General features: G+C 42.6%; 1 protein-coding gene across 5 annotated transcripts in view; it reads right to left on the reverse strand.

Moving 5' to 3' along the window:
- Nucleotides 1-4700: 4700 nt before the first annotated feature.
- The window catches only part of TFDP2 (transcription factor Dp-2), a 179909-nt gene continuing 169682 nt past the window's right edge, over nucleotides 4701-14927 (reverse strand). For 3 of the 5 annotated variants that reach the window (XM_072618161.1, XM_072618160.1, XM_072618162.1), the window contains 2 exons: nucleotides 6109-6182; nucleotides 4701-5469 (listed from right to left, as the gene is read on the reverse strand). In XM_072618161.1, the coding sequence (XP_072474262.1) occupies nucleotides 5410-5469; nucleotides 6109-6182 (134 nt within the window). In that variant the 3' untranslated portion in view covers nucleotides 4701-5409. Of the gene's footprint in view, nucleotides 5470-5930; nucleotides 6183-14927 lie in introns of those variants that run through there. The other 2 variants (XM_072618159.1, XM_072618150.1) reach the window with 2 other exon arrangements.

The following is a 14927-nucleotide window of genomic DNA, read 5'->3' on the forward strand; positions in this document are numbered from 1 at the left end:
GTGGATGAAACTCCTTGGAATTCACATGTACTGGGGCCCCACTGACCCATTCATGAACAGAGATTGACTGGTGAGCAAGCAGATTGAAGGGAACCTTAAGAGCTTTCTATTCTCCCTAAGGAAAATTATTAGATGTGCTTCTTAGGTCTTACTCTCTTCATTAGAACTTAAACCCATATTTTTGACCAGATATCTTTAAGGAAATCATCATGTTGGAACACCCATTGCTCCATTATCACCTAAGTAAACACGCTGGAGGAAATGGTCCCTGTCCTCAAGAATCTTGCATTCTCCTTCTCAGAGATACAAAACATTTACAGATAAATAAATATAAATTAGAAGCGAAAAGATTCACAGAGGAGAGGAGAGAGCACCACTAATGGAGGTGGAGGAATCAGGCAGGATTTCACCAAGGGACTAGTGCCCAAGTTTAGTTTTGAAGAGCATGGAGTACATTTTAGGCTTATGGTCAGTCTGTTCAAAACACACTAAGATGGAAGATGGAATGCAGACCTGAAGGAACACTATACTAGCAGGTCATTTTGTCTGCAACTCTGGGTGTGTGAAGTGAGGAGGAAAAGTGAGGGGAAAGCTGGAAAGGAAGGCTTAGATGCCCCACAGAAGGATTTGTATTTTGTCCTGGAAGCGATATGGCAGGTGAAGGTCTTTGAACTGGAGGGTGACATCATCTATACCTTGTGAAGGATAAATTGAGGAGGGGAGATAGAATAGAGGCAAGGAGATGAATTAGAACACTGTTGGTGATGACCCAGTAAAGGAGCTAGGATAATGCGGCTTCCCCCAATTGAAAGCCTTCAGGCAGAAGGAGCAGAAATTCGTATTCTTGGATTTATTTGCCACTGTCCAAGCCACACCATGAGCTAGAGCTGGTCATCTCACCCCAGTGAAGGTGCCCTAATTTCCCCCAAGGGGTGCTGGAAGGACAGATGAGGCAATACATGTGAAAGGATTTGGAACTGCCAGGCAGAAAGGGGCAACAGATCAAGTTTTATTGATTTCCTACCACACTGTTCATGCTCCTGAGACCCCAGAAAGAAAAAAAAAAAACCTGTCCAAGCTCAGCAGACTCTCTAAGCAAGTCTTCGCTTGTCAAGGTGCTGCCCACATTCAGGCACTGAAAATCCATTCGCTGCAAGTTAGAACTGGTGTGGTAATTGGGAAGGAGCAGCGAGTGACAGGCTGGTAATGGATTGGGAGAGGGTGAATCCAACATATTGTTAAAGTCAGATCGTGAAGGCTTGTTACCAGAGACCAAAGGAGATGATGTATATAAAGAGCTTTGCAAACGCTGACTCTCTATTAAGAAGCTACCTGCCCAGGGAACCAGCCTTGGAATCCGGAGGATCCAAGTTCAAGTGCTGCCTCTGATGGGTCCTGATTGGGTCGCCTTCAGCCAGTCACAGGAAAGTGGCTAAGATTTGGAGGAATTGAAGATTTGCATCAGGGCCAGGAGGTTTCTGCCCTGGGAATTCCTTACTCAGATGAAATCCCAGGGGCAGACTCCTTCAAAACATTATTAGACGTTAAGGGCATGGCAGCCTTGTTTTCATCGCTTATCTTTCCCTCTGGTCACTGATGAGAGTGGTTGATTCCCACCCTCTGCTGCTAAAAATAGAGACTGGCCTTGTGGAGTCATTGATAGAGGGAACTCTGCTCTGCCAGGGATCCAGCACAGTCTTAGTTGCCAAGAGCAATGAAAAGTTAAGTGACTTGCCCAGGGTCTCAGAGCCAGTCTGTGTCAGACACAAGACATAATCCCTGGTCTTCCTGACTGGCTCTTTAAATCAGCAGTCACTGTCTCGCTTTTTTTGGTGGGGGGTGCTAGTGCAAGAAATGCCATAGAGATTTGTAGACACTAAGAATTAATTAGAAAACATGCAAATACAGATTTAAAGCTGGGAGGGATCTCAGAAGCCATCTGGCTCAACTCCTTCATTTTATAGATGAAAAAACTGATTGTCAGGACGGGTTTAGTGGCTTGCCTAAGGTCCCACAGGTAACTAAGTCTCAGAAAAGGATTTGAACACAGCCATGCGACTTCAGACCCACATCCACTGCCTCTCTCCAGTGGGCTTCGTTTATGGGGTTATTACAGATGCCCCCATATCACAAATGACTTTCTCCAGGCAATGCCCAGAGGGAAAGGCTCTGGCTACAGGCCGTGTTCTGAGGACCTCTTCACCCTAGCTTGTTCACCAGGGAATGGATGGTTACAAGCAGTCAGACAACAAAACTGCTGCTTCCCAGATGCCGGCAGCCAGCCTTCAGGTTTCTTCCTTCCAACTACTTCCAGTGTTCCAACTAACAAAATTCCCAAGGCAGCTACCGCTTTCTCAGAGGTGGAAAAGGAATCTGTCTGGGATAGCTCCCTTGTTTTCCCTACTAAATTCAGAGAGCTGCTTTTCCCTTGGAAATTCATGAAGTGAATGAATATATCAGCTGGTAATTCTAGCGGGATGGAGATTCCTCGCTGGGGGGCTGTGCTCCTCCACAGCTGGGACACCATGGGAGTTTGAGATATAGGGTATGCATGTATACTACTGACACACCTCTGGGATGATGGATTTAGAATGGGAAGGAATCCTTTTTTGTCTTCTATTTCAACTTTCTCATTTTACACATAAAGAAACTGAGGCCCAGGGAGCTAAAGTGAGTTCCTGAAGGTCTTATAGACATTGAGTATTAGAAGACCTTAGTATTCAAACCCACCTGACTAAACTTAGAGTTCTCTTTACTACAAAATGTATATAGAGAGAGCCCTATCTAATAATCATGTCATAGCAAAAGTTTGCTCAACTGGATAATGCCAATCAGTTTTTAAAAAGAAAAAAATCAGTAGATTATGTTTACATCCATACTTCTGTTCTCAACCTGATTAAAAAAAAAACAATTAGTGTTGTACTCCAACAGCTGTGAATGCATCCTTCAAATGACGTTTACACACATTATCTCACTGGAACCCCCCAGAACAACCTCAGAGCCTGGAACTGCAGATGTTATCATCCTGATTTTACAGATAAGAAAACCAAGGCACAGAGAGATCACACAGCTGAAGTGTCTGGGGCAAGATTTTTAAGGGTTTCCTTAATCCAAATTCAATGCTCTATCCACTGCACTACCCACCCGACTTTTAGTTGCTGTTCAATTGTTTCATTTATGTCTGACTCTTAGTGACCCTGATTGGAGTTTTCTTGGCAGAGATACTGGAGTGGTTCACCATTTCTTTCTCCAGCTCATTTTACAGATGAGCAAACTGAAGCTGAGGGTCACATAGCCAGTCAGTGTGTGAGGCCAGATTTGAACTTAGGAAGATGAGGCTTCCTTGACTCCAGGCCGGGCATTCCGTGCACTGTGCTGCCACCCAGCTGCCTAATGTCTAATAAATAATGAATTATTAACAAATCATTAATCAAGATTCTTTTTCCATTTTTTATGTCAACTTTAACATTGGTTCAAATCAAAGTCTTCTGCTTTCAGACGGAAATGGAGTTGATTTCCAGTCAGGAGATCTTTTTGTTTGTTAAGGAAATCTATGGTGATTTTTAATACAAATTTGAGTCAAACATTTGAGAAAGAAATCAGACTACAAGACACTGAAGAGACAGAATGATGAGCCAGAGATATTTAGCATATAAAGTTGTTCTGAGAAGTTTAGCAATAAGTGGAAAAATATATGTGGTATGATAATAGGATGGGTGTGAATGTGATAACAATAGAGGGAAGACTGGTTTTTTGTTGTTTTTGTCCTTGCTTCTCAAAGAGGACCAAGACATCAGGGAAGGTGATGCCATGACTTGCAAGTGAATTGGATTTAAATGAGGCAGGGCTATACAAAGTCACCAGCCTCACTTTCTCCTCTAGAGCCTTCTGGGTTCAATGGCAAGATATAGATCAGGAGGACTGGAGAGGGACCCCCTTTTCCCCCCGTTTTTTCAACCTTGGAAACTGGAGCACTTCACAGGCAGGCTGGCAACCTTTGAGGAGCTAGGGATTGAGGATAAGTGCAAATTCATGAGAAATGGGACTGCTGTAACAAGGTATTAGACTTGGGGGAGGGGGATGTGGAGAGGATCAAGGATGTACCTATTATACACATATATCTGGGATCACAGATTTAGAATGGCAAGGAGTCCTTCATTGTCTTCTGTCTCCACTCTCTAAATTTTACAGATAAAGAAACTGAGGCCCAGGGAGCTAAAGTGAGTTCCCCAAAGGTCCTATGAGTACCAGGGTTTAGTATTCAAATCCAGGTCACTGGACTATTTACATCTTTGATGCCCACTTTAACAAATGGGTTGAATCCAAGCCTTCTGCTTTCATTATGAAAATGAAATTGACTTCTGATCAGGAGATCCACTTGTTTGCAAAGAAACATATAATTTTTTCTTAATATAGCAATTATTATAGCTGTAGTAAATTAATTTATACAGCTTTCATTTGAGTGATGATTCTGGGAATTTTAGAGAAGTAAAGCATCATTGATACCATTTTCTCAGCAAAAGGCATAATACCTGCTTTAAGAACGAAATTTAAGGAGGTACATGAGGTGTTAAGGAGATAGAGGAATCTATTGATGTTGAATACGCAATTTATTATCTAGGAAAACCTGCCATCTGTCCAGTGTGAATAATCCAATGTTTTATAAAAGGTTCTCCTTTTCTAGGGAAGGCATGACAACATTTACCATCTTCATATGGCTTTATTTCATAACGATTTTTTGTTGTTCACTGACCTCCATCAGAAGGCCTTCTCACATTCGTTACTTTACTTATTTATTTTATTTTATAGTATTTTATTTTTTCCCAATTACATGTAAAGACAATTTTCAACATTCAGTTTTGAAAGAGTTTGAATTCCAAATTTTTCTCCCTCCCTTCCTCTTCTCTCCCTTCCTCAAGATGGCAAACGATATGGTATAGGTTATACAATTCATTAATTTTTTAAGGTTTTTCTACAATACAAATTCCCTGATGTTGAATAAGAGCTAAGTTCCACTGGGCAGCCTCCTCATATTAATTACATTCCTAAAGTCTCTATTCTAGATGAATTTGCTGATGTTTAGTAAGTCTTATTTTCCAGCTAGGCCTTCCCACATTCATTACATGTATAACATCTCTTTCCAGCATGAACTCTCTGATGGTCAACAAAGTACGCTTTCTGGCCGAATGTCTGGCAACATTCATTACTTTAGAAGGTTTCTCTTTGGTATGAATGACATTTAACAAAGCATGTTTTCTGGCAGAAAGTCTTCCCACATTTATGAAAGTCAAAGGATTTCTCTCCAGTATGAATTCTTCAATGTTGAGTAAAGTTTCTCTTCCAGAGGAAGGCCTTCCCACATTCACCACATTCGTTGGTTTTTTTTTTCCTAGATAAGTTTTCTGATGTTCAACAAAGTGTATTTTCTGGACAAAGACCACAGTCACTACTTTCAATAGAGTTTTTCTCCTGTTCATATTTTGTGATTTAAAAAAAAATCTCAATTATAATGGAAGGATTTCAAATACATGGTATGCTTAGAAAGCATTTTTGAACATATTCCACCATATTTATTTACATCTGAATGTTGCCCATTGTTCTTCCTGTGATTATCCTAGCAATGGCCATCCTTTCCAACAGATCCTCTATGTTGTAGGAAAAGAAGTGGTTCTACACAGAAATCTCCATCATATTTGTCACTAGCAAGCCCTCTCATTTCAATGGGAGCTTTTCTTTTGGTGATTTTTACCAGCTTTGAATGATTTGTCTTACTGTTTTGCTACTTTTCTAACTTGGCACCACATTTCCCAGGATTCCTCAGACTCAGAAACAAAAAGTCCCCCCCCCCCCATTCTTTTCTGAAGTAATTCTGACACAGAAGGGCCTCGCTCGGCAGCTGACTGCTTTGTTTCAGCCCAAGCATGCCAAACGAGGTAGGTCATCTACTCCTTCCACCCAAGAGGATTCCCCTGGCTCCAACTGGCTTGGCAACTACAGCTCCTGACCCATGCACCCCAGATCTCTATAGTTGTCCAGCATCGTCTCCCTGCCCAGCTCTTTCTGAGGATGTAGGGGCCCCTCCTCTTGCTGGGTGAATTCCATACTCACATGCTTGAATGTCAGTTTTCTGGACATTCCTGGTGGACCTGCTTTCAGGGTCCTTTCTCTCCTTCTCAGTTCTCCTGAGGGGAAGCAAGATAACCTAGTTTTGAAAACTCTCTGAGATTGATTACTGTGTGACCTTGGACCAGTCACTTGTTCTCTGAGCCTCAGTTTCATTGTCTACACAATGAAGATAATAATAGTTGCTCTACCTTAAAGGATAAGGAAAGGCTCAGATGAGAAATTTGTATACGCAGAGCTTTCTAAGCCTTAAAGAGCTATGCCAATAACAATGATTATTTCCTTACTCCTGACCTTATTGTAAGGAAAGCCTTTTGTATGTCTAAAAGTAAACACTGGTGGTTAATGCTGTGACTATTGTTGTTGTTGTGCTTGTGTCAAAGTCTCAAGGTGATCCCAACAAGCTGAGAACCTGTAACCACCGTGTGCCTCACCACCGGGTCTCCTTGTAAACACACGGTTCACAAGGTTCAACAAGTAAAAGAGTTTATAAGTCAGACAACAAGGTCCCTTGAGAACGGTGACTACTTTTCTCCTTCGTAGTCCCAGCATTTATCACTGTACCTTGCATGCATCACTGCTTTAATAAATGTCTATTGACTGCCTGCCCAAGAATAACCTTTCCCCAGAGGCTCACAGAGCCTCCTGCCCTGGCTAAGGCCCCCGGCTGTTTCCTCAGGGCTCCTCCTTCTTATGGAGGTGGCTCCCACCCACACTCTCTCCTGCCTCAGCCCCTTCACTATTTTGCATGGTTTTGATGGTTCAGAACGCCTTCCTTGTGGCATCCTTTCCCACTCTCCCAGCACATGGCACATGTTCAGCTCTACCTTCTCCTACTCAATTTCTTGTACCCTTTCAATAGATTGTAAGCTCTCTAAGGGCAGGGACTAATTCTTTTTTATTTTCTATGCCTAGAGCCTAGCATAGTGTCTGGCACTCTGTAGTGATTAATGAACTTTTGCTGAGGTGACTTTGTTCAGTGTCTCCAGGGAATACTCCAGAGTGCCTCTGTTTTAACCTGAAAGTACTTGGCCAATTCTAAGCCCTGCTCTAGGGTGACCCCATGTCCACTTCAGATTTCTCCCATGTAGCACTTTTGTGGTGGCAAAAAACTGGAAACAAAGTGGGCATCCATGGATTAGGGAGTGCCTGGACAGAGAGTGCATATGAATGGAATGGAATGGAATGAATACAACCTAAGAAAAGATGGACATAAAGAATTCAGAGAAAAAGAGGAAGACTTATGAAGTGACCCATGATGAGAACAGCAAAGCCAAGAGAACCCTGTCTCCAATAATGGACATGACAATCACTAAAAAGCACCAAACCCACATTGGTATAATTTAACCAGCATGTCTTGCATGTCAGGAGTCAAGGAGACAGACCAAGGTCTCCCCTCAGTCTCAGGTGCCAGTTGGCTCTATTGTGGAAAGGCAGGTGGGGGAACATTTATTGAGACCCTCCTGTGTGCCAGATACTGTACCAAGTGCTTTACAAATATTATGCCATTTGATCCTCATAACAAATCTGTAAGGTAGGATCTATTATCTCTATTTTATAGATGAGGAAACTGAGGCAGAGGTTGTGACTTGCCCAGGGTCATCCAACTAGAAGGTGTCTGCAGTCACATTTGTACTCAACTCTTTCTGATTCCACGCCCAGCCTATAACCACTGTACAACTTGGCTATACTCTGGACTATTCTCCAAACACAGAAAAAAAAAAATGAAAAACTCAAGTTTGTGACTGGATTCTCTATTAAAAGTCAGTAGAAAGGGTGAATTCCCTCAGCCCCCAGGAAGTTCATCCTCCCAAGACCTCCAATCAATCAGTTCATCTTGACAGTAACCTGCCAAGTAAAATCTCTCCTCCAGGAGATACCTAGGGATAGACCCTTTTCTTTAAAAGGAGAGACTATCACAAATTCCAAAGACTCATTGCCCAACAAACCTATTCAGACTGATCTGGGAGCTCACTTGATCATCCCTTTACGCTGTTCCCTCAGTTAAATATTTTTGTTTTCTGCAAAGCAAGCCAGGGTGCCTTCAGCTACATTGTTCCATATTCCTAATTCTGGATAGCATACTGGGAACATGGTAAGGATGCTTTTCTTAATTGCCTTCCTCAGGACCTTGTTCTTTCCCTCTTTCCCTGCTATTCAGAGGGTCTACATGGTGTCCATGAAGCACAGTGCTTTTTCTTTCTCTATTTAAAAGATAATTAGGGTTAAGTGACTTGCTCAGGGTCACACATTTGAATTCTGACTCCTGGGCTGGTGCTCTATCCACTGGGCCACAGGGATAGCTGCCCCAGGGCACAATTCTCTAACTCCCAAATGAACAGTTCTATATAAAGTTTCATACCTCCCATAACTGGTCAATTATCTGAAATAAACGTATAAGTTCGTCTAGGCACATGATGGCTTTGGTACTTGTAAAGGTCTGTTCCAAACTCTGCGAAAAACAGTTAGGAAAAGGGAAGAGGAAACAACGAATACAGTAACAGAACTTTGGAGCGGCACCCATGTGTTTACCTATATGGCTGGGACTGTGAGAGTTCCTGGACCCCAGCTTTCTGGTGGGAGTTCTTGAAGGTTCAGGAGGGTTGTCTCTCTTGAGGACCTAAGTGCATTTTACTTCTGGGGGAATCCAAGATCTCAGAATGCTACCAAAAGCTTCAATGTTAGTCCGAGTCTCTTCGAGAAGAGACTCACCAAATTTCTCATTGTTTCCCAACTGCTTCAGTTCTGAACTAGGAGTCAAGTTAGCAAAAGTCTGAATTAGAGAATAATGTCAAAGAAGCAGTGTCCTGCTGCTTTCAGCAACACACTGTAACTCGCCAGGACCTGCTGAAACAAGAGGTGAAGCTTGTTTATAATTAGCTATTGTCTAATAAATGAAAGATGCCAGTCTGCTAGCAAAGTTTGTTCATTGTGGTAGGTAAAACAACATCCCCACATCCTCTCCTCTGATGCTAATCTGCTTAACAAAGTTCTTTTCCAGAGATAATGCCAAGAGGGAGAGCCAAATTGGCCCAGATTTGGGTTGAAAGAAGTTGGAAAAAAATACGATTTCATTGTTTCCCTATATCTAATTGTATGCAAATATAATTTAGGGAAATGAAAGCAAGGTGGGCCAGGTAATAGAGCACAGGGCCTGGAGTCAGGAAGGCTCATTTCCTGAGTGCAAATCTGGCCTCAGACACTTACTAGCTGTGTCTACCCTGGGCAAGTCACTTATCCCTGTTTGCTTCAGTTTTCTCATCTGTAAAATGAGCTGGAGAAGGAAATGGCAAACCACTCAAGTATATCTGTCAAGAAAACCTCAAATGGGGTCACCAAGAGTCAGTCACAATTGAACAACAACTTAGAGGAATGTTCCAGAGCTACCTCCTGCTTTTAAACCAGTTGGGTAAAACTAAAGTTTTTTATTGGAATAAAGATGTAGGTCACTGTGATGAAATTTGGCCAAATGACCTTGAATTCCTGCAGCACAACATAGGACTCCTAGACAACACGGAGGGGCTGTTTCAACTCTGGCTTTGTATCCTAGCCATCAGTACATTTGTACCTTAATGAACTGACCAAAGCTTTTCCCGTCTCTGTAGTACCTATTACCTGTGTGATCTTGAGCATGTCATGTGAAGGGATTAGACCAGGACTGGGAAACCTACTGCCTTGAGGCCACATGAGGCCTTTTACCTCCTTGGGTGTGGCCTTTTGACTGAGACCAAGTTTTACAGAACAAAGCCTTTTAGTAAGGGAATTTGCTCAGTGGAGTTTTGATTCAGTCAAAGGGTCACACTTGAGGGCCTAGAGGGTCACATGTGGCTTTCAGGCTGCAGGTTCCCCACCCCTGGATGAGTTCTCAAGCTTCCTTACCATAGCCCACCCCATCAGTACTATTCTTTGCCAGAGAAATGGAGGCAGACTACAGGACAGCTGGGAAACTCAGGCGCTCTGACTCCCTCAGAGTTCCAACTAAAATCCCACCTGCTACAGGAAGCCTTCCCCAATCCATCTTCATTGCAGCACTTTCCTCTGTTAATTCTTTCCTATTTATCCTACAAGCTGCTTGCTTTGTGCGTATGTAGCCATGCTTGGATATTTGTTTGCACGTTGTCTCCCCCATTAAACTGTTAAGTCGTTGAGGGCAGGGGCTGCCAGAGCTCAGCACAGTGCCTGGGCACATCGTGGGTGTTTAAAAATGTTTGTTGATTGCAAACATAAATCCCACAGAGCTCACAGATAGACCTTAACAGAAACTTTGTGGCTTGGGTCATCCTTTGAAGATCTTTGAACTACAAGGTACTTTGCTTTTTTTTGGCTCTAAATTTTATAATCCTCCAGTTGGTCAAGCGGTAACATCATGCTTAACCAAGTAAATGTTTGGGAAAAAAATTATAATTAGGTTTACTGTGACCCACAAGTCAATGACATGTCTGAGGCCCCAGCCCAAGAAGAGAACCAAAGCCCACACAGAGGCGTTCCTGCTTGCTGGGATCCTTCTGTCCTGTACAACTTCCAGGTTGTTCTGGTCTCCTTATTATCACCTTCCATTGTCTCTGGTGCATGCCATTTACGTAGGGGACCATCAGATAGGTTGCCTGACCAACTTAAAGAGCTTAAGGGGAGGTGAGCTTGGCTTAGGACCTGGATGGCATGTTCCTATGGAGGCCAGGAATGTCTGCATTGTCCCCTGCAGGCACACAACACTCATACCCATGGACTGGGAGGAAAGCTTCTGGATCCTGTTTCAAGATCCTTCTGGAGAGGGCAGAGGTGGGAGGTGGACATCTCCTCCTCAATAGGTTCCTAACCTCCTGGGCAGAAAAAGGTCATGCACATTCCCTGCAGTTGGAGGATCAGAAAATGACTGAGCCATGACACAGGGGAGCAAAAGAGCTAGCTTTTACTCTCTACTGCTCTGTGTTATTTGAACAGTGCAGGTATGATAGAAAAGGAGTCGTCTCTCTAGTAAGCCTGAATTAATTTCCTTTCAAAAACAATTCAAGCACTTCCAGAAAATTCGATAGTGACTGTACAACTGTATGATTGCCTCTGGAGAAACTGGGGTACAACAGAGTGTAAAAGGTGGCCACTTCTTTAGCAATACCAAATTAATTTACCATCTGAAGAGTCCAAAACATGAGGCTGGAGGGCTGCAAATAGACTGAGAAAGAGACAAGGATTCACAAGACAGGAAGAAGAATTACTGAGATCTTCTGGCAACTACAAGTAAATTCTTCATTTGTTCGTTCTCTCTCTCTCCATGCATGTGTGAGGGGTGGGGTGGGGAGGTAGAGATAAAGGTTGCCTGGACCTGATCTGAACTGCTACATGAATGCTTGTATGAATTCATGGGAACCTAAATGAATTTTTGAGCTATATTCTAAGATTTCCCAGAGGGGCTACTTTGGATAGAAACAAAATGAGCCCCCAAAGTATAATTTTTGAGAGGCCTCCAAAACTGAACCTAGCCAATGCCCTGCATCATCAGACCCGTTTCACCAGAGGCCAAACCATCCTAGAGAAGGCATTTCTTCAAGCTTGGTGCAGCCAGAAGTAAGGGTGCTGCGTATGCTCCTGAGTCATAGTCAACTTTGCAACAAGCCATGACGAACTTTCTCAGGCCTGGAGGAGGAAGAATTTTGGCTGGAGCCATGGGACTGCTCTGGGCTACAGGGAGAGACTTCAGAAACAACCTAGAGTACAGGGTGGGGACCTCAGAGGGTGTGTTGGGGGAGGGGGAGCAGTCCTTTTTTTTCTCTGACATGCTTTGTTTTTCTTGCCAAGCATGTCCTATCTGGATCTTTGTACAGACAGATTTGCAGGCCCATCCCAAATTGGGAGCTAAAAGCCATACCTGTCATAGTCAACACATGTTAGGGATGAACTTCTTTTAAAAGATCTAGGGCCAACATTGTAATCAGTTAACAAGTATTTGCTGACTGTCTGAGAAGAGCATAGAACTTTTCATTCAAAAAATGTATTAAATGCCTATTACGTAGAGAGACAAAAGTTTAGATAAACATAGATCCTACCTTTATGGAACTTAACAAATCTGAAAGGGAAATATGACCCATTATGTCCATATAATGGAGGACTGGCCCATTTCATCAGACATTCACAATATACTCTACCTGGTCTTTTTGGAGAATCAATGACCCTCCTTGTAAAAATATGTAGTATATATTAAGCTCAACCAGTCAGAGTGTGGGCAGATATTTTAATGTTTCCTGTTGACTTACTGCATAGAGACAAAAAATCTTTTAACTGGTTGCTGAGCCAGAACTGAGAGTTCTATTCCAACAAAAAAGTGGGAATAAATGAAAGAATGTTCTCTCCCTTACAGCTTTTGAGTGAGCTGCCAGGTGGGGGAGCTGTTTCCTCACCTGGCCACCAAGTGGATACATGGTGCAGCCGGTTTTCTGTATCTCTTATGGTTGTATCTTCCTGATTTTAGGAGAATGAGTATCAGAGGTAAAACGGGTGAGAGTATAATCTTCTCGGAAAATGTCAGAACCACCAGAAATCCAGGCATTGGAGTCTGTGGCCGACTCTGCTGTTAGCTGCAGCAATCAGCGGAACCCAGTGAGGAGGAACCTGCAGGATCCAGCCTGGCAGCATGATTCACTTGCAAGCAAGAGAGTGCTATCCACCATCCATTTTGGGCATGTCCCAAAATAAGCTTGGTGGTGCTGGTCAGGGACTGCCTGGCAGTCCATTTTACACTGAAGTCTACTCTCCCAGTACTATGGAGCTGTGGAGAGGGGACAGTGTGCCCTGTTTTATGTGAACATTCTGCCAATTCTGTCTTGCCACGTGTTCTCAGGAAATATACCTCTGTAAAAGGTAATTAATATTAATTACTTGTTAATTGATATTGAGATAAAAGTCAAAATGATATTGAGGTAATAATCATTCATCAGATGATATTGGGGAAATGTTAATATTAACTGATGATTAATATTGAATGGAACCTACTGGATGGGGGCTCAAGAGCAGTATTATTAGAAAAGATACTTGTTACTCCTCAGGGTTAACACAAAAACACTGATACAAGCGAAGTGATGGCTTCACTCTGATAACCCTATCTCATCCAAGTGAACTGGGAGAGTAAGCCCAGAGCTTATGTTACAAAAAGGGGCAAAATAAAGTTCTACATGAGGTCCAGGGGGGGAAGTCATTAACAACCTCAGAGGTTAAGGAAATCTAGGAGGAGGTGGCATTGAAACTGAGTTGTAAAAGAAGCGTAAAAATTTAGCAGGTCAAGAGGGAGAAAGAGGGAATGCATTACACTGTTAGGGAAGTGCATGAAGGTAGAAGAATGTAGTACATGTTCAGGGAGGGGGTGGCAGACAAGACGAGACTGGAAAAGTTGGCTGAAGCCCAGGCACAAAGAGCCCTGAACCGAGGAAATATCACTTTTGGGTCAACAAGCATTTAATAAGTGCCTACTATATGCCAGGCACTATGATACGCACTGGCAACATAAAGAAAGGCAAAAACTAGTCCCTGCCCTCACAGTCTAAGAGGGAAACAACATGCAAACAACAATGTACAAATCAGCACAAATTGGGGGCAGCTTCAGAGGCAAGGCACTAAAATTAAGGACTAGAAAAGGTTTCTTGCAGATGGTGGGACTTCAGCTGAGACAATAAAGGAAGCCAGGAAAGCCAAGAGGTAGAGGAGGACAAAGGGAACTCCAGGCACAGGGAAAATGGGCAGACACTACAAATGGACTGTCTGGTGGGAGAAACAAGGGGAGCTATCACTGGATCTTAAGAGTGAGACAGGGGAAGGGGAGGGACTAGGTCTAAGAAGGAGAAAGGTTAGGAAGGCCTTTAAAGCCAAAAAGAAGAATTTATATTTGATCCTAGAGATAACTGGGACTTTCTTAAGTAGAGGGATAATATGGTTAGGCACAGCTGCACCTAAGATGATCACTTTGGTAGCTTAGTGAAGGTTGGGAGAATGACCAAGAAGCAATTATTGTATAGATGAACGACATGATTGGATCTACATCTAAGAAGATGGATGCAGGAAAGAGAATGGAGAAGGAAGATGCATTAGGAGCTATTCCATTACAACAAAGGGTTAATTATACAGTAATAACACTATGAAGAAAAATCACTTGGAAGGATTTAAGAATTCTAATCAACACAATGATCGGCTGATTTCAGAGGATCAATGGCAAAAACAAAGGATGATCTAGAACACAGAAGACACACATATGCACGCACCCAACGGGAATATGCTTTACTTGATGATACATAATTGTTGTAAGAGTTTTCTTTTTCAATGGGGGAAGAAGAGGAGAAAGGATAGGATAGCCACCTCCCTCAAAAGAAAAGTAAGGATAAAGGGGTCATGGGTCATGGAAGCATTTAAAAAATTCCCAGAAGAGAACTGAAGGAAGCTCAGAAGGAAACCCAAACAGGACAGCTTTGAAAGTAACATGCTCAAGTTATTATATACTTAAGAGGAAAAGCAAGTTGTACCTAACAGACTCACTATTTCATGGATAATCTTTTTTCCCTCCTTGCTACATATATCAAAATGCTCATTTTATTTGATGTTTAAGTTCAGAATAAAAAGTATACACTTAAAAAAATATGAAATATGTTTTGAAGTCAAAGCCTTTTCCCTCAGAGCCTAAACTTGGGTAAAGTCACAGGCTTGCTGCTGGGCACTTATAACAATTTGTATTCTTTCAGTCTGGTAGAAATAACCAAACTTAGCTCCTCACTAGCAAGAATAATGAGTTAAAACAGCTTTCCGATAGCAGGTTAGGGTGAGCTACT

This window comes from Notamacropus eugenii, chromosome 6 (genome assembly GCF_028372415.1).
Source record: "Notamacropus eugenii isolate mMacEug1 chromosome 6, mMacEug1.pri_v2, whole genome shotgun sequence".
NCBI lineage: Eukaryota > Metazoa > Chordata > Mammalia > Diprotodontia > Macropodidae > Notamacropus > Notamacropus eugenii.